This window comes from Malania oleifera, chromosome 11, assembly GCF_029873635.1.
Source record: "Malania oleifera isolate guangnan ecotype guangnan chromosome 11, ASM2987363v1, whole genome shotgun sequence".
Taxonomy (NCBI): Eukaryota; Viridiplantae; Streptophyta; class Magnoliopsida; order Santalales; family Ximeniaceae; genus Malania; species Malania oleifera.
The window spans coordinates 7,457,078-7,483,704 of NC_080427.1; the positions used below are offsets into that span (position 1 = coordinate 7,457,078).

At 36.2% G+C, this 26,627-nt stretch overlaps 1 protein-coding gene across 3 annotated transcripts; it reads left to right on the plus strand.

The window, feature by feature from the left end:
• Positions 1 to 25,155, plus strand: LOC131168296 (uncharacterized). 3 transcript variants are annotated; one of them, XR_009140278.1, is made up of 6 exons: positions 1 to 714; positions 1,772 to 2,746; positions 22,801 to 22,848; positions 22,941 to 23,649; positions 24,221 to 24,304; positions 24,535 to 25,155. XR_009140278.1 is itself a non-coding variant. In XM_058127621.1 (4 exons), the coding sequence occupies exons 1-4, from the start codon at positions 460 to 462 to the stop codon at positions 23,370 to 23,372; spliced, it is 1,710 nt and encodes a 569-aa protein (XP_057983604.1). In that variant the 5' UTR covers positions 1 to 459; the 3' UTR covers positions 23,373 to 23,866. The 3 variants fall into 3 exon arrangements, 1 of the variants encoding a protein (XP_057983604.1); XR_009140277.1 differs by lacking the exon at positions 24,221 to 24,304; XM_058127621.1 differs by lacking the exons at positions 24,221 to 24,304; positions 24,535 to 25,155 and having other exon boundaries at positions 22,941 to 23,866.
• The last annotated feature ends 1,472 nt before the right edge of the window (positions 25,156 to 26,627 follow it).

The following is a 26,627-nucleotide window of genomic DNA, read 5'->3' on the forward strand; positions in this document are numbered from 1 at the left end:
GTCCCACAAGAGCCGTGTGGCGGTAAGACGCGGCAGCGCACGTTCTTCTCTGGCGGCCCCCTTCAGTACTTATTCGCAGCTTCCGACCCACTCAAGCTCACTTCACTCATTATGGAAGAACAACCAAGTCACCGGTGACAAAAGTGTGAAACACAAGTACAGAAAAGAGGCAGAAATATCCTCTCTCTCTCTCTCTCTCTCTCTCTCTCTCTCTTCTAGATTTCACGCGCATTTCACAGAAATCAAAGCTCAGAAAGACCTTAAATTTCAGGGGAAAACGATCTGCACGAAAGCCCTAATCAGCTTGTGCTCTTGTTGATTAGCTGATAGCTTTGGATACACTTTATTTTTCTTTGTTTAAAGTGAAGAGATTGGAGGAGGAGGAGGAGGAGGAGGAGGATCAATTCGTTGGAATAATCTGATCGAACGGTGTGGTCGGCGTCTGTTGGATCGCTGAGAATGGAGGAGAATCGGAATCTGAGGGAGGAGGAGGCCGCGGTGGTGAAGGAGGAGGAGGAGGATGCGGAGGAGGATTCGACCGAGAGCAGCGATGATTGTACGTCGGAGAATGAGGGGACGGAGGACTACCGGCGGGGAGGGTACCACGCGGTTCGAGTAGGGGACACCTTCAAGAGCGGCGCTTATGTGGTGCAGTCCAAGCTCGGTTGGGGTCATTTCTCTACTGTCTGGCTCGCTTGGGACACCCTCAAGTCCGTAAGTTCCCCCAACTCCCTTTCTATTTCTATCTCATCATTTCTCATCTTATGTCTTCGTTGATCCACTATTATTTGGCGTTTGGAAAAATTGTAGTTTCCATGGGTTCTTTTGTGCTCATATTAGTGCAGATACATGATGTTTTCACTCTCTCTCTGCCTCCCAGTGGTTAGTTTGCAGAATAATTATTCATAGGAATAAGATGAAATGGCGTAAGAATTTAATGAGAATTGTATATGCTCAGTAAGAATTTAGAAAGAAGTCGCCATTGCGTTTAGCATGGAATAGAAAATAAGTAGGCATACCATGACAAAATTTGGAATAATACTTGTCTATTATTTGTCATGGATTTGTAAAAATTTTTGGTGGTTATTTACTTGTGGTAGTAACACTTTTTTTTTTTCTTTCTGTAACCATCAAATTATTCTATTATAATCATTCTATTCTTCTGCAAACCAAATGTAACCATAACCTTGCTGAAAACCCATTTCATCTTTGTCCTTGGTTTGAGATAATCTGTCCTTATTTACGTCCCTAGCGGTTGAGGTGGTACATTGTATTTTGTTAATGAGAAAAACATATGTGAGGGCAAGAAACTAGACAGTTGGGGTTAATCTGGAGACTAACCAAACAATAATAGCTATATAAAGCCAACTAAAGTTTGGTGGCCACGTTGACATAATATTTTTTTGGTGCACAACAATGGAATGGAATTTGCCTTTATAATTTTACATTTTTATCATATAAATTTTTATTTCATTCCACTCGAAAACCATTCCACTCCTGCATAGTGCATACTGTATATTAGGTTATAGTCAATGGCCATTAGGCATTTAATCCTAGATATTATGCTTTACACTTTTGTTTATGAATTATTTTGGAACCCTTTAATAATGGAGTATTAATCTCAGTCTAGTGAGGGTTCTAGTGTTCTTGGATTGAAAATGATGAGCAAAAATGTACAATTTGGAATTTCAGTTTGTTAAACACAATTAAAGGAGCAGTGGTGAAATGATTTTCTTATTCTATTTTAAAATTTCATTTATCAACATTGCAGCGATATGTAGCTTTAAAAGTTCAAAAGAGTGCTCAGCATTACACTGAGGCAGCCATGGATGAAATAACTATACTGCAGCAGATAGCAGAGGGTGACCCAGATGATAAAAAGTGTGTAGTGAAGCTTTTGGATCATTTTAAGCATTCAGGTCCAAATGGACAACACATTTGTATGGTTTTTGAGTACCTGGGAGATAATCTTTTGACGCTTATAAAGTATACAGGTTATCATGGGATGCCTATGCATATGGTTAAACAGATTTGCTTCCATGTTTTGGTGGGTTTGGATTACTTGCACAGACAACTCTCTATCATACATACTGATTTGAAGCCTGAAAATATTTTGCTAACTTCCACGATAGACCCGTGTAAGGATCCTAAAAATTCTGGTACACCTCTTATTCTTCCGAGTGGCAAGGATAAGTCTTTGTTTGAGTCTGGGATTGCAAAAGAGATTAGGACTTCAAATGGGGATTTGACTAAGAATCAGAAGAAAAAGATTCGAAGAAAAGCTAAGCGAGCAGCTCAGGGTTGTGTGGGGAAGGAAGTTTCTGCAGAAACTGAGCAAAATGCTGAAACATCAGTGGAGCATTCCTTGAATACAAACTCAAATGTGGGATCTCTGGAAGGCCAGTCAAATAGTTCTGGTGGTATAAATAGACTGGCAGATGCCTGTGGACCAAAGAGTACTGGGCAGGGAATTCAGGGTAGGAAGGGAAGTCGTTTGAGAAGGCAGCAGCTGTTAGCATCTGTTGAACTTAAGTGCAAATTGGTTGATTTTGGGAACGCCTGTTGGACTTATAAACAGTTCACAAATGATATACAGACAAGGCAATATAGATGTCCAGAGGTTATCCTTGGATCTAAATATTCTACTTCAGCGGATCTTTGGTCCTTTGCTTGCATTTGTTTTGAGCTGGCAACTGGTGATGTTCTATTTGATCCTCACAGTGGTGACAACTTTGATAGGGATGAGGTATGGGTGTATTTTAACTATTAAATGTTACAGAACTTTTTTAAAACATGTTTGTCATTGTTTATAATTATGTATTATTGTTAGTTTTGCATGTGAGTGATTGCAAGTGTGTAATAAAATTATTAGATTTAAAAATATTAACCTAACATAAAGCTTAGGAAAAAAACTGGATGGAAGCTTGTCTATGGAAATGTTTCTGTTTAAAGATTGACTGATGCATGTTATAGATGTTTTTAGGGTTTTAAAAACTTAGTTGAAGCTTGCTATGTTGCGCAGCTAACAGCCAATTACTAAAATCTCTCATAGTCACAAGATAAAACCTTCATAGTGTTTTTGTCTGGTCGATAATAATGTGCAAACACAACTCAGCCTTATCCATATTGGTATATTTAGATGTTTAAGCCCCTTTTTTGTCGCAATTTTTGCTTCCACCATTCTCAAAATTGTAATGGCAGTAAAAGTTCCATAAAATTTTCCATGAATTGAAATATTTTAGTGAATTTGTGAAAATTTGACTATGGAACGAAGTATTATTAAAATTGAAATTTGAGATTTAAGACCCAAAAATTGAAATATTTCTCTTAATAAATCTTTTCATCAAGAAGGATATGAATACTAACTTTTAGATTTTTGAAAATTTACCCCAAAATTGAACTTAGATATTAACTACTATTTAAAAAAAAAAAAAAACCTTTAAAGTCTAAGTTTAGTTATTTTTACATGATAACTAATATCTAAACTGATTTGTTAATATCATTCATATTGCTGAATATGTTTACTATGTTAATTGTATTGTAATTGTTGCACCTTACACACTTCTGTAATTGATGCATTTTATCAGTTCTAGATCTTGTATTATTATATCTATTAACAATTTCTGTGGTTTCATAAAAATTTCATGCTTTACTTCTAATTTTCACCATTTTAAAAAATCAATATTGAAATTGACATTGACATCTAAATTTCAAATGAAATTTAATGCTTTTGAAGTCTCAAAATTTTTTAGTTGAAATCGATATGTGAACTTTGTTAACAAGTAGTTTACAATTCATTTTTATTTTTTTTTCAAATATTATTTGGTGATTTACTAATTTCCCTATTTTTTCTACTTATATGTAATTATTTATATTTTATATTTAAAAATGAGGGCGGGCCTTGGATCAACGGTAAGGTTGCTCCTTTGTGACTGGTTGGTCATGGGTTCGAGTCCAAGGAAACAGCCTCTCTACATAAAAGTAGGGGTATGACTACATACACTGTGATGACCCTCCCCTTACCCTCGCGAAGTGGGGAGCCTTATGGCCCGGGGAGGCCTTTTTTTTTTTTTTTTAAATTTAAAATGAAGTTTCCAAAAGGCTTATGCCTTGTTTAATTAAGGTTAAACTGTCTCGCGTTTGTATATTTGTTATTCTTTTTTTGAATTTGGAATTTTGCATTGGAAGTTATTAAATAGTGATATTCGTATATTTTGAATATACAAATTATTAATAACTTGTTGAAAATTTGTAACTATAAAAATTTGATTAATGCTTAACAATAGAAACAAATTCCCTTTCTGCTGATATAAGAAGCAAATTGAAGTCATGCATAATATTTCTCAAGTACGAATCTTAACCTATTTAAACTAAATGCTATGGCACCATGGTTAGGATCTTGAGTTTGAAGATTTAGGTTTGAATTTGTGTGGATTTGGACAAAACTAACACAATTTTCTATAAAATGTTGTTCAGATCTGCACAATTCCAAATCCAAGCCTTATATTCCGTTGTTAAACTTAATTCCTTTTTGAATATTTTATTTTATTTTTTAAAAGATAAGGATATGGATATTTTGCCTACAAAATGGTTTATACTATTCATACTTTATATATAGTCTAAATCTATATTTTTTGGTACTCAGATTTTCTGTTGTTGAAGCCAAAAAGACAGTGGGTTTATTGTTAAAATGTGAACCATGACATTGTGTGATTGAAGATTTGGTTTAATTTTCCAATAATTGCAAGCTTAGTTTCCATTTTTTGTTTGTTTTATTTATCTAAGTGTACATTGTTAAATCAAAATTTACTATAATAGGGATACGGTTAAGGTCAATTGTTGGTCACAAACTAATATAATGTTTGCGTGCTAGTCAAAATTCTTATACTAGATTCTTAGATTGAACTTTGGAGGCTTGGAGTTTTTCCCTAATTGTGTACTAGATAGGTTCAAGGTTCATGGGATTGAGGTGAAACTACATGGATTTCAATGTTTTATACTTTGTATTTTTTTTCATATATATATATATATATATATATAATATTTTCAATTTTTAGCTCCCTTTTTCTGACACAGCTGGCTGACTGGGTTGTGGGTCAGTCAATTGGTCATTGCTGGCAACTGCTTTTTTTTTTTTTTGGGGGGGGGGGGGGGGGGGGTTGCAACGTGTGAATGTCCCTAAACACTCATTTTTTCTGATCCTCATCCTCCAAACTCATCTTGTTCATATTCTCCTCCAAACACACATTCTTCGTCCATCTTTTATGGGAGATTTTGTATCAAATATCTGTTTGTTTTCTTGGAATCATGGCCTTTTTAAGCACTGGCGAGGAGCTAAACAAGTAATGTGCAAGCCGCCAAATGGAAATGGAAAAAATGGTATTCCTCCAAGCGTATGACAAAGGTCTGATTTGTCTCCACTGCATGATGCTGTTCCTGATAGATGCTCAATGTTCAAAAACTGAACTCTTGCAAATGGTTGCTTGATAAACATTACTGAACTTGCTGCTTCTGATGTCTTTTTTTTTTTGGAAGCTTTTCATAATGACAGATGGTAAATTTTCTTGGATCTTAAGGAGTATGTTAGCTCTACTCTCATTTGAAAATTTTACTCAAATTTAAAAATTTTTGGTGATTGTCAGTCCATCTCCTTTATTGTGTGTGATTTGAGGATCACCCTGGATAAGTACAATATTTCTGACATGGCTAGCGGAGAGGATGTTGACATCCTGTACTGCCATAACCCTCTGGCCTATTTGTTCCATCTACGTTTTTCAAGCAACAAATTTATCTTAGGATTGGCTATAGAGGAAAGATTGTCCCATTGCCGCCTAAAATGAAGTTGGAAAAATCTTTGCCCATAACAGTTCTTCCTAAGGCCAGGCGTTTTAATGCTATGACCAACTTTCAGGCCAAATTATTGGTTTATGAGAGAGGGACTAAAGGTAAATATAGACCATATTATTTTACACTACATGAATGATGTTACCTAAAGACTTGGAGACAAATCACCTTTTTTTTGTTTTTTTTTACTTACTGTATGTTTATCACCACCATCTTCAGACACTTTTTTGATTCACTTATGGGCATGAGCTCTAACATTCAATACCGATTGATTACGATAATGTGAATCGAATGAAATTCCGGAGGTGCTTTTCAGGAAGAAGAGGATGAGAGTGAGGATGAGTGGGACATGCAGAGGAGGCTGGTGTACAACATGGAGCTTTTGATGGTATATATGATAGCATCGGTGCCATCGTATTTCGGTTGGATGGTTAGGGACTGATCTTGCCTCTTTGTGACAGGATATCACACCTTTTGTGACCTCTGTTATGGCTATCCAGTGTCACCATACCAAACAGTTGGGACTCCTTTACTTGATGATGATGCAGTAGATGAAGTCCCACTTTCCTTCACTACCTCTTCCTTTCCGTTCAAATATGCTTGGGCTTCTTGCATTGATAGCAAATGATTAGCTTCTTTCCTCTCCTTGGAATTCCTTTAGAGGAATCTTTTAAACTTTCTTGTGATGAAAAATCTTCATCGTTTTTGTTACCAGTATCTGCATTTTCCTCACCATCATTTTTGTGACCTTTGTTTCCATTTCATATGCAAGCAAGGACTTAATTAGTTCATTCAATGTTAGTACTTCTAAGCGCTTGGCCTCTTGAATTATTGCTGCCTCAGTGCCTTGGCTTCCCAAGAGTCCGATAACCCTACGAATTTTCTGTACAAGTTCGAAGTTGGTACAAGATTCACCAAGAGGTTTTTACCCATGTATAATATTGGTAAATCTTATAAACATGTCTCTAATGTTTTCTTGTTGTCTCATTTTAAAAATTTCATATTCATGGACAAGCATGTTGACCCTATAAAATTTAGCTTTATCTCTCATGCTTGACTTTTGGAGATTCCCAATGGCAGTTCCACAAGTTGACACCTGATAGAATTCACTATGGTCTAAGACATAAAACAGTGTGTTCATTGACCTTGCTTTTAGGGTGCATATACATGTCTCAACTTCATCCCATGATTCCCACCTACTCGTAGGTTTGTATTTGGTATATTCATTAATTATATTTGTAAGTCTTGTGAATCGTAAGTCTAATATTTTCTTGTGATCTCATTTCAAACATTTCATATTCATGGACAAGTATGTTGACCTGGAAGTTTAACCCTTTTTGTTCCCTAATGTGTGACTTCTAGAGCATGCTGAATTTTGATGGTGGCTCCACAAGTTGAAACCTGAATGAATACCCAAGGATCTAAGGCACAGAACCATGCGTTCATTTTGCCTTTACATTCAGGGTGTGAAATGTGAATACATGATGTATGACCAACGTCCAACAACTTCAATCCATTCCAATCTCAAGAAAAACTAAGGGATTTTATAGGCTTATTGATGTCTGTAAGAAGCAAGACCTTGGGAAAATCCTTGTTGGAGAATAATTAAGAAGAATTGGGTCAAAGGATTCTTGGGTTTAGTTAATAAATTAATTGTGTTTAGTTTAATTAGTAGGATTAAGTGTATTTGGGGGCTTGCTTATAATATTTGTGTATTTTAGGGGTGTGTTTGTAATTTCATGTTGTTTTAGGGGTATATGTGTAATTTCATGTGTAAGCTTTCTTATAAGTGTGTGGAAGCCATGTTGTAAGTAGTTATTGATGAATTTGAATTGAATCATGTGTGATTTTCCCCTTTGTATCTTGTCTTTCCTCTCTTCCCTTTTCCTTCTTCTTCTTCCCTTCTCTCCCACATTCTTTCATGGCTGCAGATCCTTGATGCTGCCCCTGCATCATTTGGTATCAGAGCCAATGACGATCTCCATTCTTCTATTCTCAGTCCCCCATTTTCCTTCCAGTTATTCTTCTTCTTCCTCCTCCCTTCTTCTTCATTATCATTTTCCTTCTTTCTCTGTTCTGATATCCTGTTCTTTCCCTACTCCCCTGCTGCCCAGTGGCATTCTGATCTCTCTGTTATTCTCTTCCCTTCCCCTCTTATTTCTAATTCTTTCCTGTAGCTCTCTCTCCTTCTTCTTCTTCTTCTTCTTCTCTTTCTTAATTCTTTCCATCTCTCTATTTCTAACTTTCTATCCCTGTTCTTCATCATCACCAATCCTAGATTGTGATGAAAAAAAAAACACCTGCAACTTCTTGAAAATTACAGCCATGCCCCTTGATTTGAAAAATTTCCAGCTGTCTGCCCGCGAAGTCCCTAGTTTCGTGGGATTCTTTCTGCACACGACCAACACCATTGCAATACACATTGCCTGATCTATCTTCTCCTCAAATTTCATTGCTGGAAAGTCACTGCTGGTTAGGGGTGTGCAAATGATCAGTTCGGCCAAATTCGGTTGATTATCCGAATTAACTGAAATTTTTGGTTAGCAATAATCTCTAACCGAACCGACCGAATTAGGTGTTGTAACCGAACTGTACCCGACCAAACCAACTTTCTGGGTAATTCGGTTAGCTGAATTTGATCGAAATAATTTAAAATTAATTATAAAAAAAATTTATGATTGCAAATTTTAAAATTAATTATAAAAATTAATGTTTACCCTTTCTTTTAATTGTAAGAGCTGAATTAGGAGAATGACATTGATTTAATAAATAAATTAAGAAAATTGAACAATTATATAATATATAATATACATGGTTTTAAATAAAGGCTGCGACCATTACGTAACACCATTGCGTAGCGGTTTTTTGGGTTATTGATACCGTTGCACACCGCGAAATCGGTGGGAAGAAAAATCACATCCGTATCAGCCGTTACGGACCGCGACCATTACGTAAAGGCTGCTATGGCTGTTACGTAACCACTACAGGACTGTTACACCAAAAAAATATTTTATTTTTTACTTTATCTTCTCACTTTTTCTCTCTTTCATATATCATTCTCAATATACCTAGTGGCAAGAGGGGGAAAAGTAATGAGGATGGCAATGATACAAAATTTACTATTTCTTTAAATACTAACAATAGATGCATTAATTAACAATTTGAAAATACTAACTTGTTAGGAAAATATTTTATTTTGATAATATCAGTATTGTGATATTTATGTTCTATATTTTTCAACTTCAACCTTCTTTCTTTTCTAGCTATTTTATATTTGTATTATTCGTATGTCTTATGTGTCTAATAGATTAATGGAGTGTATAATGTATTTTTTTTTATTAATTAATTTAGCACACATAAGAATTTGTCACAGATAAGAACAATGAGAAGTATAAATATGCACACACACGTAATTTTTCTATCAATGGTGGTTTAAAACAAATGTAAACTTGTTGCCCTTACCAAATAACTTAGTTACACGAACTAAAGGATCCAAAATACACTAAAACTCTTTCTAAGAAGGGCTAAAAGCTTAAAACACGCAAGTATGCTAATATGCACAAGGTTGTGCGTGCTTCAAAAAAATTCACGGCTGTTACACCTGCTTCCCGTTATATAACATCTGCTACTCCTGCTTCCCGTTACATTCATTACCGTTACGTTGCGCTACCCGCTACCGCGATGTAAAACCATGATAATATATCAGTTATATTTAATATTACTCATTTATATTTAATTTTTAATTAATTAGTAATTTGGGTAATTTGGTTAACTGAATTAAAATTCCCCAGACCCAAACCGAAACCGAATACCCAAAATTATCCTATAAACTCACCAACCAAACCAAACCGACCGAACTCGGTCGGTTAATTCAGTTAAACCCAAATTATGCTCACCCCTACTACTGGTGACTTTTGTTCCTCATGCGCCGACGACATGTATGAGAAAATTTTCCAGAAAAAGCCTGCAATTGCCAGTTTTGCGAGAAATTAATCCTGCCACAATATTTTGGGTTTCTTCCATGATATTTCGATCTGTGGCATGATATTTTGATTGTGGATTTGATATTTTGCATGCAAGCTTGATAATTTGATACAAAATGCTAGAAATGCTTTCTATCACGGTCCTTCATCATCACCAACCCAAGATTTCGAGGAAAAAATCCTAGGAAACTAGGGATTGAAGAGGACCAACTGCTGGAAATTTTTCAGCCAGCACATGGAGCTTCTCTGGGGATTGGACGATGATGAAACTTTAGGAGATAGTGTGTCAGGATGTCTTGTCTTGATGGTGTGGGCCGTGTTGTGAAATCTTGTCTGGAAATTCGGGTTTTGAAATCAACCGTCAACGGGCATGTTTTGAAATCAAGTTGGTCCTCTTAAATCCCTAGTTTCCTAGGATTTTTTTCTGGCGACTTATTGCCTCGTGCACCGGTGACTTGCATGAGAAAATTTTCCAAGAAAGCCTACAATTTCCAGACTTGTGAGAAATTGATCCAGCCTCGATATTTTGGGTTTCTTCTATGATATTTTGATCTGCATCATGATATTTTGATTGTGTATCTTTTTGCAAGCAAGTGTGATAATTTGATGCAAAACTCGAAATTGTCGCCAGCATCAAAAATCAGGTTTTGTTGCTGCATTTTGTTTATTTTCAAAGTGAATTTGTTTCATTTCTGCAAAACACTCAAGATCAAAGGTGAATTGAAGATAGTTTTGGAGAATTGGTAGTAAGGCTTGTGGTCAAATTGTGTTAAGGCTTTTGGAGATATATAGTTGTAGTATATATATTTATATATCCAGCAACAAGGTGAAAGCTTATTGGGAAAAGGAATGTCTCGTCACACTTTGGGCATAATATCAAACCATTCCATATCTTTCTTAAGTTTGGGGAGATAAAGTACAAATTCATTATTGATGGAAGTTCTATGAACAATGTTTCTAGAAATGGAGTCATTTGTAGCAACTTCATCTGGAAGTCCATCCAAAGCCTTATGAAATACACACACACTTTCTGTAGAGTGGATGTCATCCCGTGGTTTGAAACACCAACCACTCTGTAGAATGTCACAAACATCAAGGATTACATTAAGATTATTAACAATTTGCCTACTAAACCAGCTGGAAACAAAAGCATTCCACTGCTCCTTGCAAATCTGAAGCAGAGTACTTGTATCTTTGAAGGCTCTCTTATTTCTTTCTTTCCAAGCACACCAAACGATAGCATGAGGGATGAGGTTCAAAGCCTTTCGCTCCTCCTTGGTGACTCATATGCCTTTCCAAGCCCAAATCTCCCCTCCTGAATTTGCCGTAACCCACTGCTGTCCAGTCAAGGATAAAACCATATTCCTTAAGTTCCTTGTCCAGGGGCAGTGGAGAAGATTGTGGTTGACTGATTCTGCATCAGCCATACAAAGAAAACACATATTTGTGACTGTCAGCCCCCTTTTATACAGATTGTCAAGGGTTAAAATATTTCTTTGTGTGGACTCCCAAACAAAAAGGCAACGTTTGAAGGGGCTGCTGTCCTCCAAATATGAATCCAAGGGGAGTTGTTGCAATTTGTTCCAATCGAGGAAAGCTTCTTGTAGAAAGATTTAATAGTGAAAACACCATTTTTGTCCAAGCCCATTTTTTTTCGTTGGGGATGTTTTGGTGATGGAAATTATAGAGATTTCTATGTAAGTCAAAGAGTGCAAGAAGTTCCCAATCTTGCACATTCCTAGTAAAAGGAATATTCTAGAAAATTCCTTGCTCAATGATTGGGAGATGATGACAGATAAGGGCATTTTTGTCACAAGCGAAGCTATAAATGGAAGGAGAGACAACTCTAAGATTACTGTTCTTATGCTACACATCATGCTAGAAGTAAATATTGGTCCCATTTCCTACTTGAAATCTCACAATTTGGAAAAAAACATCCCATCCTTTTCTGATGAATTTCCAAACTCACACTCCATAGGGTCCCCTATTATTGTGTGCTGTCCAACCATTGACCTCGAGCCTATATTTAGAAACAATAACATCCCACCAAAAGTGGTTTTTCTCCTTCATGAGCCTCCATGACCACGTCCCGAGGAGGGTTTAGTTGAAAGTGAGGAGGTATTTTAGCCCCAAACCTCCCAAATGTATGGGTTGTTCAACTACTCTCCATCTAACAAGCTTATACTTAAATTCCTCCCCTAAGCTTCCTAAGCTTCCGTAAAGAAATCTTCTCTGAGTTCTCTCCAATCTCCTACCAACTGAAGTTGGTGAGGGAAGAAAGGACATGAAGGAGATTGGAAGATTTGTCAAAGTGGTCCTGATAAGGGTGAGTTTGTCTTTTTTTGATAAAAAAATTTCTTTCCCATCCTGCCAATTTCCTTTCAAACTTCTCAATAATGGGGTCCCAGAGTCCTTTGTCTTTGAATTTGAGCCTGAGAGGGAGACCGAGGTAATTAGTAGAAAAGAATCCCATCTTGCAACCCAAAAGTCTAGCAAGGAAGGTCCCCCTCATGTTATCTCCAATTGGAATGAGCTCACTTTTACCAAGGTTCATTTTCAAGCCCGAGACAACCTTAAACTCTAACAAAATGCATCGAAGGTTGAGGATATGAAGGGGATCATCTTTACAAAAAGTGATAGTATCATTTACGAAAAGGAGATGAGAAACATTGTAAGCCTTTCATTTCTTCCCACCTTGAGACCTCTAAAGATTCCTCCTTTAGTAGCTTTCATCAGCATGAGGCTAAGCACCTCCATAACCAAAATAAACAAAAAAGCGGACAAGGGATCTCCTTGTCTTAAGTCTCTCGAGGAGTGCAACAAATTAGAAAGGCAACCATTTATGAGCACTGAGAAGCTTGGAGTTTTGATGCATTGAGCAGTCCAATTGTGCTAGAGCTCTCGCTCCCTTAAGGTTATTTTCCTGAGGAGATAAAGAAGGAAGTTCCAATTGACATGATCAAATTTTTTCTCCATATCCTGTTTGTACACAATTCCCCGTTTTCCCTTATTCAAATATGCTTCCACCACCTCATTAGCAATAAATGCAACATCCATAATCTATCTTCCAGCCACAAAAGCATGCTGATACTGACCAATGACTTTCGGTATTGCTTTCTTTAACCTCTCGGCTAGGACTTTGGCAATGATTTTATAAATGCCTCCCACCAAGCTAATAGGGTGGAAATATGAGATATCAACTGCCCCAACTTTCTTTAGAACAAGAGTGGCAAAGGTGGTATTGATGCAACCGACCAATTTTCTTGATTTGTGAAACTCCTCAAACACGTTTAAAATGTCATGCTAGAGAAGGCTCCATTTTGAAAGAAGGCCAAGGAGAAACCATCTAGTCTAGACAGTTTATCCCTGTTGCAATTTTTAATAGCTTGGAGGACTTCTACTTCATCAAAGGATCTCTCAAGCCACCTTGCAATGTAGGAACTAAGAGATATGAAATTGGTGCCATCCACTGTAGGTCTCTAAATCTCAAGTTTAGCGTAAAGATCTTTATAAAAACCACAAATACCTTTTCTAAAATCCTCTTCCCTAGTCAAGGTGATTCCCCCAATTTCTACCTTGGGTGATAACTCTATTGTACATGCTTGTGAAAGATGTTCAATTCCTATCGAAATGGGTGACTATTTTGATAATGTTTGCTGTGATATCGTACCCATGAATATTGGCCATGTATTCCTTGGTTATAGAACTCAAGGATATGAGAACACGTCCTCCACTACAATAGCAAGAAGATCATTTTGGAGCCTTCTCTACCAACCAACCAAGACAAAGAATCAGTCAGAGTTATTTACAACAAGGATATGAACGTGTTTGAAGACATCCAAAGTCTTCCAAACATTCTTATTTTTGAGTTTGTCATTTTCAATGTGTTTATTGATGTCGACTCTCAATTCAAGTCTATGATGCTGCTGAAGGATCATGGTTTCTTGTATCTCTCAAGTGCTGGATTTTGATGAGTGCAAGTTTGCTTCTTGTTTTTGATCCTCCAACATTACAAAATTCAAGCCCAATTTTTTTTCAAACAAGGGGAGATTTGATGTAAGCCAAGAAGCAAACCTCGGGAAGATCCTCCTTGTAGAATAATTAAGAAGAATTGGGTTAGGGGATTGTTGGGTTTAGTTAGTAGTTAATTGTGTGTTTTAGTGTATTTGAGGGCATGTTTCTAAAATTGTGTATTTTAGGGGTGTGTTTGTAATATCTTGTTGTTTTAGGGGTATATATGTAATTTCATGTGTTAGAGACTTTCTCATAGTGTATGAAAGTCATGTCGTAAGTAGTTGTTTATGAATTTGAATTGAATTGAATGTGTGATTTTTTCCCTTGTATCTTCTCTCTTCCATCTTCCTTCTTCCTCCCTTCTCCTCTCCTACATTCTCTCATGGCTGCAGATCCTTGATGCTGCTCCTGCATCACTTACAATGCTTGAAATATAGGGAAACTATTTAAGCCAATACTAGTTTTAAATCACTTTTTTTTTTTGGATCAGTAAATAAAGTATACACTAATCCTAATATCTAGGCTTATATTGTTTGGAAAAGAAGGAATCTATCTGAGAATCTTAACTATGCCAGAGTACTAGTTCGCTAAATGGTAATACTCTAATACCTTAGAATTTTGATTCCTAAATAATTAAATCCTAAAATCTTTAAAATATGGCCATAATAAAAATATCATCAAAAAAGGTAACGAAAATACAATAAAAATTAGGAAACTAAAATAGCTCTATTTTGCATATGCATAATTTGTCCCCAATTAGAAAAAATTTGATCTCGAATTTAAAAATCTGAAGACAAAGAACCCAAAGTCTGATCATGCTTGAGGGAGTCCAATTTAATATTCTGGCTGCAGATAGAAATAAGATTGTATGAGTGAACAGTGTGTGGGGGTGTAACTAACAAATTTATCAAGGATGATGAAGCCAACTGCTCTGGCTCCAAATGTGTGGCATTCACTGTTTTATGTAGTGGTTGTTCAATTTCAATAGTAGCATCCTCAATTATCTTAAATGAGCTGAAGGGGAGGACTTTCTTTTAATCACCATAGTTAGAGTTGATAATTGATAAATTTGATATAGAGCAAAGCATAGAGTCAATCTTTGCTCATCTTAGAATCTGTTTCTCGAAGACCAGTTCAAGCATCATGTCTCTTTTTCGTCTTGTTTATTTTTTGAAACGTGCTGTTTGAGTGGTTTGGTCCAGTTCAGTCAGTTTGCTGGACCTGTTTGGTTTGGTTGGACTGATGGAACCAAGTCTTTTACAGTTATCCTTTTGAGTGAACATGCAGGGTTTCAAACTTTTCTTCTTCAAATAGAAGGAGGATCGCTTTCAATGATGAACACATGGATGAACGATGGCAGTGGAGACCCAATAGACAAATGTTAAGTGGTGATTTAGGCACTGGCAACAATGAACTAAGCTTGGAACTGTGGCTGTCAGTAAGGATGGGGTCGACAATTGGTGCAGTTTGCTTCTGATGATGAAGAAGGTCCAGTGAAGTTTCCAAGAACAGTTACGGAAACTCCTTGTGTTTGATCTGACGGTGGTAGCAATGATTGACCTTTGTTAGTTGACAAAGACGATTGAAGGTCTTCAATTTGTCAGCTTGAATAGGTTCCATTAAGGGTTTGATTCATCGAAAGGATTCCCAATGAATCTTCTGGGTATTAGACTGCACGATAAGATATGATATTCAAGAAATCAGATCTGATTTGCAATGTACACATTTTTGGGTGTGCTGTTGTGAGAGATGGATTGACTGAATATGGTGGAGACAGTAGCACAAGGGGATATAAGTTGAAGTCATGAACTCTACAAGTTTAAAGTGAAAACTCATTTACAACCCTGTCAAACACTGGCAGTGGTGGCAATTGGAGTGGAAATTGTGAACCCTGTCAAAACACTGACTGCCTGTCAGATAAGAGTCTTCTCTGATACCACTTAATGCAGTACCAATGTCCAGCAACTTTAATTATCAATTTCTGCTCTCGATAAAAACAACCCTTGGGGCTATTTATAGGCTTACAATGCTCGGAAGATAAGGAACTAATTAAGTCAAACTATTAGTTTCCTAATTGATAATAATGTAGAATCTTGAAGATCTAATCCTAATATATAGGCTTACAATGCTTGGGAAGATAAGGAACCTAATAAAGTAAAGCCAAAATACTAGTTTTCTAGATGATACCTAGAATCTTGCTTCCTAAATAATAATATCCTGGGATCTTGAAGATATAACCCTAAATAATTGAAATGAAAATATAATAAAAATCAGGAAACTAGAGTAGGTCTTGTTTGAATGCTGCATCATTCTCACCCAATTAGAAAGAAAAGAATTACCTCTCCTCTCTTGTTATGGGATGGAGTAGCTTTTTTTGGATTCTTTTTTAGGTTCATTCAAGTTTTTTAGGGGGATGTTGCTGTCCAACCTACAAAGAGATTGGGGAGCAGCTTTATTGTAACTCTATTTTAATTTTTGTTCTTGCTTGTAGGAGGACATTTTGTTCTCTTCTCAGTGCACTTTTGTTTGCACTCTGTTAATATATATATTTTTCTTATCCAATAGAAGAACCCAAATTTTGACAAATGCTTGAGGGAGACCGTTGTAATATGCTGGTTGCAGATCGAACTAGGATCATACGAGTGAACAGCCCATGGGGCTACAACTGAAAAATTTATTTGGGATGATGAAATCAACTGGTTGGGGAATTAATAAGTAGAGTTGCTGGACATTGGTCCTACATCAAGCAGTATCGGAGGAAACTCTAGGCCTACATGGCTGTGAATATTTTGACAAGGTTTGCAGTTTCAACTCAAATTGCCATGGCTGTCGGTTTGACAAGGTTTTCTATGAATTTTCACTTAAGCTCGTAGGGTTCACGATTTTAACCTAAATCACCTTGTATTGCAGCCTCTGCCTCAGGCTCTGTCATCTCTTCTCAATCAATCTTCCACAACAGCAACATTTACCCAAAAATAAATTTGTAATTTAAATTAGATCTGACTTCTAGAATTTCAAACCTGAATCCTGCTGCACCCAAAATATTCGTTGGGGATCCTTCCGCTGAGTGAAAAACTTGCTAAAGCCTATCCAACCTTGACGAGTAACCGAGTGTTGACTAATAGAGGTTGATCCACTTGGGTGGATCAACTTCTTGAAATTGGATTCAGGTTTAATGGGAAAGGGTATCAAATTTTTTTTTTTTTTTTGGGATGAGGGGGGGGGGGGGGGGTGGTGGGGAGGTGTGGTCGGGGGAGGGGGAATTGAATGGCAGGAGCATAGTTAGAATCTTACGATTCACGATTCAGTTCGTACGATTTGTATCAATTCCACACCAAATCGATTCGAATCTTAAGTAGTGAATCTAAAAATGACTGAATCATTGCCAAATCTGTCGATTCATCTCGTGAATCTAACAAATCAATCAGAATCTATCAATTCACACAATTCTGAACCTATCATATCATGACAACCCAACAAGTTTAAAATCCTAAAAACAAAAATTTTTTATTGCTTTTATTTTTTGCACGATTACCTTCAATTCGTTGTTTACATTACTTTTGTGCTAAAAAGGAAGATAAAATAGAATTTAAGGTCTTACGTTGCCTTCACAAAACCATTCATCACTTTTGGAGGGGTATAGTCTTCTGCCATTGAGAAGGGGCAGAACACTCATCAGCTAAGGTGGTCCTCATGTTTCATTGTTTTCAGATTCAAAAGTTGGTTTTTTTAGTAGTTTATTCAATTATTATCAATTTTTTTTTTTGTTTTTCTATTTTTTATTCTGAGAATGAATAAGCAAGAAATATTATTATTTTTTGATTGCTGATAGGCGTTAAAAATTCAGTTTTTTATTATTTTTCTTGATTCCTTCCCTTAAACAGCATAAAGTTCATTCTTTATTAATATTTCTTGACTCATTCCCTTACTTTTCATTTGTTTAAAGAAAGCATACACATGAAATATGATGTTTTTATTGTCAAAATTTAAATGTATATTACCATTTTATTTCTTGTTTATATATCAATAAATGCATGTCATTTGGAATTGATTTTGGAAATTTGTACTGAATCTTTCAATTAGATTCGATTCTCCATTCTCAATTCCCAAAATTGGAATTCGATTCTTGATTTCACAACTATGGGCAGGAGTTGGAGCTTGTTATGTGATACACTAAAGCTGGTTGTGGATCTGGGAAGGAGACTCGATGATGGCATGGTGTTGTAAAGAAGATGAGAGCATGGAAAATATATCAATTGGTTAAGATAATGTTGTCAGCTCTGTGGAGGGTCTAACAGCAGGTCATGGTGATTGAGGAGAGAATGCAGCGACTATGATTAGGCATAAATCGGATTTAGGGTTTACTGTGTTTGAGTCTTTGAAGAGGATGATGTTGGAGGATTGGCCAGTGACCTTTGCTGGGCTGTTAGTTCTGAAGAGTTTGGGGTCAATGGATAGGTTGGTCTAAGCAGTGGGTTGGGCATACAAGTAGTGGGCTAATGCTCAGTGGACATATGGGCAATTGAATTATGGGCTTGCTGCAAGAGGGAGGGATTTGCTTTAAAAGTTCTAATTGATTTAATTCAGCTGGTGAAGTGTTATGGCCCATTTCTGGAGAGGTGTAGAATGAAAGCAGGTCAAAGCTTCTTGGTTCAGGGCCAACATAAAGAAGGTTTCTGTGAGTAATGGATTGGCCCATGTATGATTGGAGGAGGGTTCATATAGTGGTTTGTTTGTGTCTCCTTCCCACACAGCTGATAATCACCTTGAGTTCCTCTCCACAATCAGACAAATGGCTCTGGATGGATGCTATGCAGTTGACTAAGGTTGCTGTATGGGGTCGTTTGTCTGATTTGGCTAGTAAATCTGGACAATATGTTAGAACAGTGTTCATGAGGTGGTGTTGTCCACTGCTCAATTTTCAATGAGTAAGGGGAGTAATAATGTGGGAAGTGGTGGTTGTGGAAGCATGGCATATTTAAAATAAAGAGGGTTATAATGGTGAAAATAATATTTTTGATGGTTGAAAAAAGTCTGCTCTGGATGGGTCTACTAAAGCATATGTTTATTGGGTTGCAACGCAGGAGGGTGTTGGAAAGGAAAATTTGTACATGGGATTCAACTTAAGTCTGATATTTGGTTGGCTGATTCTTTAAAGGGAACAGTTACTGTAAATTTTTTACTTCTGGAAATATGAAGGATTAGGATTAGGATGGAATCATAAGAGAAGAGAAGTGAAAAAGAAATGGGATGATTAGTGTGATAATGTGAGTTATTCTGGGAGTGATTTTGCTTGTTATTGGATAAATTTCATGAACAACATGGTTATGTTTCAGATTCTGATATACTTGGTGATATTTGTCATGCGTCGGCAATTCCACTTGAAGGTTTGGAAAATGCTTCTGTTTCTGAGGATGATGGTGGCTAAGGTTTATGGGATTGGACTGGACTGAACTGGCTATGATAGTTATCCCACTTCATGTATAAAGGATGGGCTAATCATTTAAAAGACACAAAAACTGTTAATGAAAAGAATAATATAACCAAAAAAAAAAAAAAAAGCGAAGGACAGTCTTGTCCTCAGCCCATGGGGAGGGACCAGCGAGCTTTACACCATCTAAATGGGCCAAGGTTATCCCTCTTGGCCATCCTACCCCACACCTTTGTTGCACCAAACATAGTCTAAGAGTGTCTGCCTTGCCTAGCCTAGCCGAGCCAAGCCAAGCCAAACCAGAAAAACACACTCATCCTAAGGGAACAGTGCAGCGAGTGGTCATCTTAGGAATGGTAATTTTCCGACTCTGGTTCTAGAGTAGAAATTGAAAAGAAGGATATTCAAACTCAGCAATTGTTGCATGAAATAGGTTTATAGTTGTCAGATCCGGAAGGAAATGAGGCTTTGGATGGTGGTAAATGCAGCACAAATGGGAAAGAAAAGGTCAACATGAGCTAACAAATTTGAAATGTTCTACTATCAATGATGGAAAGGGATTAAGAAGGAGCTTCTTAGTTTGTGTTTAGTTTTTTCTTTTGTTGATTTTATTTTAGTATATCTTTTTCTTTAATTTTCTTGATGACTCCTGGTCCTCAGTTTTGTCACTCTTCTCCCTTGTTAACAAATTTATTTTTCTATTAAAAAAATAAGTATGGTGCTTGAATTTATCATCTACTTGACTGATTCAAAATAAAATAAATACACACTAAAGTCTTCAGGTTTCAAGCTCACCTGTTTCCATTTGAATGAAACCTATAAGAACTCACCTCAAACTCAAATATTTTTAGTCCAAAATAGTTTATTATCATTGGAATGAAATTATGAAACCTATGCTTTTGCATTAACAAAGATGTCATCTTGTGCTTTAATTAAGCATGGTGCAAAATGAGTTTTTGATATATGATGAACTGAAGGACATGACCCTAGATAGTGCGTAATGACTGAGAAAGGATTTGTGTAACCATATCAAAGTTTGTGTGGGGGCACGGGCTTTTCTGACCTCTGGTTCACCCATTTTTGCACACTAGTTCTCTCTCTCTTTCTCTCTCTCTCTCTCTCTCTTCTTTTGGTGTGAGAAAGTTCCAAGTTTGCGAAAATTTTGAAAAACTTGGTCAATATTAACTGTCATCTTAAATGTCTAAAATACTGACCCTGCACTCAGAGTTCATAAAGCATGTATTGTTATTAACAAACAGCAGTGACATTATAGTCTTAGTTGAGTGGAATGGAGCAGTATGTTTCAAGCATGGTCTTAAATTTCCACGAAATTGTCGAAATTTCTGATTTCCGTCACCCTTGAAATCGAAATGGCAGTCGATTTCAGTCTTGCATAATTTCCGTTGAAATCTCAATGAATCATCCAAATTTATTGAAATTTCGAAATTTTAGTGAAACTTGTCAAAATTTTAACTATACGATGAAGTTTCGTTAAAATTCAAATGAGAAATTTAAGAGTGAAGTGAAATTTCTATCTTACTTTATTTTATCGAAACAAAAGATTATTACAAATGCTTTTGAAATTATATGAAAAAATAAACTTACAGTAACATTTTATTTAACCATTTATGTCTAAATTATTATTATTTGTATAATAAATAATATTTAAATGATTTATGAATTTCATTTGTATTAACAGAATATGTTTAATGTATATAATCTTACAAATATGTTTGATACAATACCATTTTACAACTTTTCCACCTCATACAAAGCATAGATGTATTTAATTTATAATATATTAGTCGTAAAATTTATATTATTATGTTTGTTAACCATTTTAAAAGTTTCACAAAGAATTCCATGCTTTACTACTAATTTCCGTTATTTTTTCAAATCAAAATCAAAGTTGACATCAAAATCGAAATTTCAGTCAAAATTCTCGTACTTTTAGAGCTTTGAAATTTGAGTCGAAATCGAAATTTAAGACCTTGGTTTCAAGTAAACTGTTTTATGGGGAAAATGGGATGCCAAGAAAGGTTGTGAAAACCAGTCAGATAATAATAATGCTGTTCTGTTGGCATGAAAATTGAGATTTAATGATCGGAATATGGCAGTTCATCTAGCGGATGGCAATTCAGTGACGAATAATGGCATTGATTTGCTCAGTAGGTTTTTTTATTAATAACTTTTTGATATACTGTTAAATTTAATGGGAAATATGCCTGTAGAATCTGCTGTTTATTTTATACCTATCTGGGTTCTGCAAATCAGTTCTGCCCAGCTTCTTATCTGTTATTCTCATTGATCTATATCTTGCTCCTGCCATTTGGGCTAGCCATGGGAATGCACAATCTGTTATCCGCAGCTGTTTTGAGGTATATGGTGTTATTTAAATGTTAGAAAATAAGTAAAAACTGTACTAAAATATTGTGATATAGTTATTATAGAGGATAATGACCAAAAAATAGAAGTACATAAAATACTGTGATGCAGTTATTATAGAGGATAATGACCAAAAAATGGAAGTACATAAAATAAGAGTGGTCTAAAGTTGAAATTGATTTTTCTTTTGGGAGGACACCAAACTTACCTAGATTATTTAGCCTCTAGAGTCTTTGTGTAGTCAAATGATTAATAAGTGTGGTCCCCTCTAGGTTCTTTGTAGTCAAATATGATGTCTGCATCTCCATTTGGTTGGCTCTTTAGCAAATTCACATTTCTTTGTATTTATGTGATGGAAACACTTTAGTTTCAAATTATTTCATTACTTAATGATGGGATTATGTGATTTTAATTATGTTTGTATGCTGACATGTTTTAATTGCATATGTGAATAACATGCATGTCTAATTTTAACATGTGATCCTGGAAGTAATGCATGTAAATTTTCATGAGGACAATTGTGATAGGTTGGCATAGAATTACAAGTTGAGGAGTTCCTTTTAGTGCCATTTTGTTTCTGTTCTCATGTGAAAGACAAACAAGGATTCGTTAAACCAATACTGGGTAATTATGATTAATCTTAGCTTTGTTAACATGAACACCTTTTGCATGGCTAATTCCATTCCCAATATTTATTGTTCATTTTCTTCGTTTTTGTTCTTTCTACCCATGTTAAGATTCTGGGTGGTATGATACTGGTTAGGATGAGTTGTTTTTTGCTGGTGAATAAAAGCAGACTCCAACAGATTGGGGCAGTTTTTCTTCTTTTTCTGTTCATGGCAAATCAGAGTAGGAGCCTGCAATTAGTTGCACTTGTCTTCACATTTATGGTTTATGGTCAATTGGTCATAGGCATTTATGACTTGCATAACATCATGGCCATTATTCAGTCTTTGCTTTTCCCTCCAAATCAGAGTCTAAGAGGAGGAATGTGAATGGTTTGTAATTATGAATTTTATTGGCACTGGAAAATAGGGTGGATTTGGATTTTTTTAGCTGCTTCTATTGTACTGACAACTTGTAAATAACTGCTGCAAGTTTCAAGCAATGTTGACCAGTGAGGGCCTTCTTTTCTGTTTATAGGATCACTTGGCATTGATGATGGAGCTTCTTGGAATGATGCCACGAAAGGTGAGAGCATCACCTTTGCTACCTTCATGGATATCCACTGACTTTATAATCTACGTGTTTTTAATATTCAATATGCTCACTATTATCCTCAGATTGCCTTAGGTGGCCGTTATTCTCGGGGCTTCTTCAATAGACATGGAGACTTACGGCACATCCGTCGGTTGCGTTTCTGGCCCCTGAATAAGGTACTTATAGAGAAGTATGATTTCAACGAGCATGATGCCAATGACATGGCCGACTTCCTGGTTCCCATCCTTGATTTTGTCCCTGAGAAACGGCCTACAGCAGCGCAATGCCTTCTTCATCCTTGGATCGATTCTGGTCCTCGCCTTTTAGAGCCTTCAATGCCTTCTGTTCAAACACAATCTGTGGATTCCGAGAAGGAAAAGAAGGAAAAAGATGGGAGGGAGGCCATGGAGGTTGGAATGGGTAATATTGTCATCAATGTTGATAGTAAGGCTGTGAAAGATGCTCATTCTAATGATAAACATTCAAAGACAGCTATAAATACTTCATCTGGATAGGATTCTGGCCAGTGTTTCGGCTTGCAACCTCCCTATTATCCTTCTTTATGTGTAGTTTTCTTCAAAAGCAGCTTGTATTCCTACAAAGCATGATTTTCTCCCGGTTTGATATTTCCCATCATTTGGTTGATCGCTATGGTTGGGCATGGTTAGGCAGCAGTTTGTATTTATGTGGGTCAGAGCTTGAAAGGAGCAATTACTTAAATTTTTTGTGCTCATTACCGAAGAATCCGTTGATAAAGCCTCATGGATGGAGTGCACCGTCCATATGTAACAGGTCAAATCTGGCACTTGCTCAAACTTATTTGCTTCATGCCAAACTGTTTCATGTATCTCACTTATTTCTGATACTGAAATTATTTCTACATTGCTTAAATTCTTTAACATATCTCTCAGCTTTTAGTGTTGAATTTTTCTGTATTTGAGGTATACAAACTCACTCCTTGCCTGTTGTTTGAATATTTTGAGTTTTTCCTCTATTCTAATTTCTCAAACCTGTCTTGGATATGAGGTTGTCTGCAAGTTCTTAGGTTGTTGCACTCAGAACTTAGTCAGCCCCTTATCATAGAATGCCTTAAATTTTGCACATTGCATATCATTGAGGACCAGGATGCAAGTTCTTGGCTTGAATTTAGCTGAAATTAGTGGTTGATCAACCTGCAGTAATCAAGTCCCTGAGGGTCAATTTAAGGGATTTTAATTTATTTTTTTAGTTACTCCTTTTCAAATTAAAAATGAGTCTGACACGAGACTGGACACCCATCCAGTTTAGGAGGATAATATGTCTTTTGGTTGTTAGTCTGGATTTTCTTTCTATTTGTTTTCATGTTTTGTTTTAGTCTTTATAGGTTGTCCATTTCCCATTTCCTCATCATAGATGCTTCCGGAAAGGGGTTCAGACCTAGATAAGCCTCACTCTCGTGAAGCTTCAGGTAGCCCAGTTTCTTTCTGCTCGTTTTCTTGTCTCTTTACTCTTTAGTGGCTGCTCATTTATTTTCTCCTCATCTCAAATAGTTCCCAAGAGGGGTTTAAGACCTAGAGAAGCTTCTCTCTGGTGACGCTTCAGATGCACCTAACATTGACTTTAAATAATGATTTTAATGATGTTTTGAGGTTGTTTACCATGAACAGCACATATTAACAAGTGGTTCCCATGGATCAGGTGATGGAGATTCGATTCTACATTTCTACCTCATTGTAGAACAGATTCGCATGATGTGTGCAATGATACACCTAACCAAAGATTCCAGAATGATGATTTGGTGGTAACATTTCAGACTCGGGCTTGAAATCTCTAAATTTTAAATGCTAACAGCTTTTCATCTTCTAGCATTGCTTTCTGGCGAAGATCATGACAACCATTTCCTCTTTTGACCTCCCAATTTCATACATGTTTAAATGGATGCTTTTGTGATCCTCGATCACCATCCCTATCATCACAATTCCTTCTTCACCATAGAAGAGAGAGGGGAAGAAATAGGTAATAGATTTACTAGCCTGGGGATAAGCTACAGTTAATTGGGAATCGGCAATTAGAAGTAGGGGCATTAGAAAGGGATTGTTGGAGGAACATCCCACTTTGATTCATGCATTTGGTTTATTGAATTTAGTTGGGTAAAATTTGAAATCTAAAATTTAAAGGACCTTTGTCATTCAGAAATGAAATTTCTTATACGCAGATTGACATTTTTTTGAATATCATGTGGGATCTGTTTCATTTCAGTTGTACAATTTTGGATGATAAGAATACAACAATCTTGAATAAAAATGAGTTCTTCCTTCATTGTGACTGCCCTTTACAAAATTTGGTTTTATGATTCAAATGATGGCCAGGGGCAAATCCCCTGTTTCCAGAGTCAATTGGTTGCTGGTGCCTTCCATATTTCATTGTTCTCAAATAACACTAATGGCTACATCCAACCATTGCATATATTTGATTGTGAAATTGCGGAGGATGAAGTATGGACAGAGATGGGGGATTATCATGAATAGTTTACTATTGGAAGCAGTGTACTGTATCAAAATGCATGCATTGATGTATTAGCAACATGTAAGAAACTATGCGCAATTATATAGTTGTGTAAACACGCACTTGACGGTCTCCAAAAGTATATAATGTTCTATTTGTACAATTATACTCGTGCAACCATACAAAGCAACCATTTTGTAAAGCATCTCATCTCATTAATTGGGACCAAGCAGTACTTAAGTCGCATTTATTAGCTGGGAATGAAATGATTTGAAATAGGGGCAATCAGAATTGGGTTGTAGGAGGGATTGTTATGGCTCAAGCATATGGTTTTTTTGGAATGGACGTAGAAGTGGACAGTTGAAATTGAAAATTCATTTCACTTGTAATTCAGAAACCAAATGTGGCCTAAATTGTGGATCTGTTTTAACATTTTGGATAATGTACAATTTACCATCTAGAGGGGAAATGACTTTGATTCCTTCATTATGATATGTTGGAACACATAGTATGGTGATGGCGTGGATTGGGTCATTTCAGATTCAATGAGTTGACACCAAATGGTGCTTGCACCAATGGAGATGGACTTGTCAAATACTTTTAGTATATTCAAATTCAAGTACTATAATTTATGCTCTTAAACACTACTTGAAAAAGTATAATATTGTTCTAATAAAAAAAATACTTTTGGCATAGCAAAAAAATAGTATTTCGATATAATTTAATAAGGTAATGAGAAATTATGCTTCTACATTTTCTAGAATTTCTAAATTGTTTACATGCATTGCATCAATTGTCCAGGTCAAATAATGCCTGTATTTTAAAAATATTTGTTACCTTGATAATTTCAACTTTTGGCCCAATACCCTCTAGCAACACGAATACCAAGTTTTCTTCTACTTGTGTGATTCGAGTGGCACTATGTGAGTTGTCTTGCCAAGTCGGCTGATGTTTCCATAGTCGAGTTTGTATGTACGAGCTTCACATAAATTACTTAAATTACTTTATCTACAACGATAGCAAAAAAATAATATCATGTGCAACCATTTGAATACAAGGGCCATAATCATAAACATGATGGGGAATTTGTTTCAAATAGGTAACCTTATTCAGAGTTTCATAGTCGACATCGAACATCAAGCTTCCATCTTGCTTCTTTTGGAGCAAATCAAGGGCCCTCAAAGGGGATTTGGAGGGTTAGACAAATTCTACTTTAACTAGCTCATTAGTTTCCTCAATAATTCAACCAACTCTAGGTTCGATTTAATAAGGGGCTTAACTAGTGA